At 55.5% G+C, this 1,731-nt stretch overlaps 1 protein-coding gene across 1 annotated transcript in view; it reads right to left on the minus strand.

Annotated features, from left to right (window-relative positions):
- The window catches only part of DPYSL4 (dihydropyrimidinase-like 4), a 15,021-nt gene that overhangs the window by 10,172 nt on the left and 3,118 nt on the right, over positions 1-1,731 (minus strand). The window contains exon 2 of the mRNA XM_006879859.1: positions 890-978. Coding sequence (XP_006879921.1) covers positions 890-978 — 89 coding nt within the window. The remainder of the gene's footprint in view (positions 1-889; positions 979-1,731) is intronic.

The raw sequence follows: 1,731 nt of genomic DNA on the forward strand, positions 1-1,731 counted from the left end.
CTGGACCAGCTTCGGCTGCGGGCCCCGTGGCCATGGCAGCATTGCACCCGGCTAGCCTTGGCTGCAGCCTTTACAGAAGCAGGTTGCCTGGCCTTTTTCGTGGTGTTGCTGATGGATTTGAACTGACAAATTTTGCTGCTGTTATGTGCTGTTGAGTCATCTACAATTCACAGTGACCCTGTGAACAATAGCTCGGCACCTTGTCCTATCCTGAGCCAACCTCACTGTCCCTGGCACATCTGCGTCCATCCCACCAGCCAATATGCAGCACCGAGATAGATGGAGAGAAGATTGAAGTTGTTAATGCTTTCACCTTGCCCAAAATCACAACCAACACCCTCGGCACCCGCAGTCAGGAAATCAAAAAGAAACGACAAAGTGCATTAGGAAAATCTGCTGTCAGGGCGCAGAAGGCAGTAACGTCAGTCTAGAGGCAAACTTTACGGCAGCTAAACAGTGTGGCAGCACAGTTGACAGGCTCTGGGCCACTGGGGCGCAGTGAGCCAGGCTGCTAAATTTCTGTCAGAAGTTTGAACAGATCAGTGAAAAAGATGGTTCGTCTCCAACCATAGAGACACAGATCCTGACGCCCGCGACAGTGATGGCAGGTCCCTGAGCTCAAGTCCACACTCCAGCTGCAGCCTTAAGAACCACAAGTACCCAGCACTACAGAAACATAAACACGTGTTCTCAGGACTTTAAATGTAGCTGTGACTCAGCTGCTGCTCGGGCTACACCAGTGGTCACTATACCAGACTTTCCAGAAAATGGGGTCTCTGGAAACAAGAAGAAAAGCCATATTTACCTGAGCTTCCCCCCATGCTAACCCCCCTTGCTACATCGTGATGTGCACACGCGTGAGCTGGGGGCCTCTGGGGCAGGAACTCACTTTATCAGACCGTCTTCGACGTACAGATCTGCGTAAAAGGACTGGTCATCGTTCACTATCTTCCCACCTCGGATGAGAAGGCAGTCACTCTGTCGGAGACAAAAGCCAAAGAACATTTCTCCAAACTACTCTGCTTCCAAAGCACGAATGACGATGTGCACACAGGTCACCCACTGACCCTCCAGAACAGTAGACAGACTCGAGGACAGCCCCCTCCCTGTCACTGCCCAGGGGGATGAGAGCCAAACCCAGGCAGAGGTGCAGAACGCCCGCTTCTCATTCTGCAGAGCAGTGCAGAGCAGTGCAGAGCAGAGCAGAGCAGTGCACAGCAGTGCAGAGCAGAGCAGTGCAGCGCAGCGCAGAGCAGAGCAGCGCAGAGCAGAGCAGTGCAGAGCAGTGCAGTGCAGAGCAGCGCAGAGCAGTGCAGTGCAGAGCAGAGCAGCGCAGAGCAGCGCAGAGCAGAGCAGTGCAGAGCAGTGCAGAGCAGAGCAGCGCAGAGCAGCGCAGAGCAGCGCAGAGCAGAGCAGTGCAGAGCAGAGCAGAGCAGAGCAGAGCAGCGCAGAGCAGAGCAGTGCAGAGCAGTGCAGAGCAGTGCAGTGCAGAGCAGAGCAGAGCAGTGCAGAGCAGTGCAGAGCAGAGCAGAGCAGAGCAGAGCAGAGCAGAGCAGAGCAGAGCAGAGCAGAGCAGAGCAGTGCAGAGCAGAGCAGAACCTGCACAGGGAAGGATCTCTTCACCTGAGCAAGGAGCAGGAGATCCTGGAGGAGGAAGCGGGAGGGGGGAGGTCCTATAGGGGGGAGAGGTAGGTGCTGAAAGGGGGAGGTCCTGAAAGAGGGAGGGGGCGG

The sequence above is a fragment of the Elephantulus edwardii genome, unplaced genomic scaffold (genome assembly GCF_000299155.1).
Source record: "Elephantulus edwardii isolate Elephantulus edwardi_28Jun2011 unplaced genomic scaffold, EleEdw1.0 scaffold00006, whole genome shotgun sequence".
In the NCBI taxonomy this organism is placed as follows: Eukaryota; Metazoa; Chordata; class Mammalia; order Macroscelidea; family Macroscelididae; genus Elephantulus; species Elephantulus edwardii.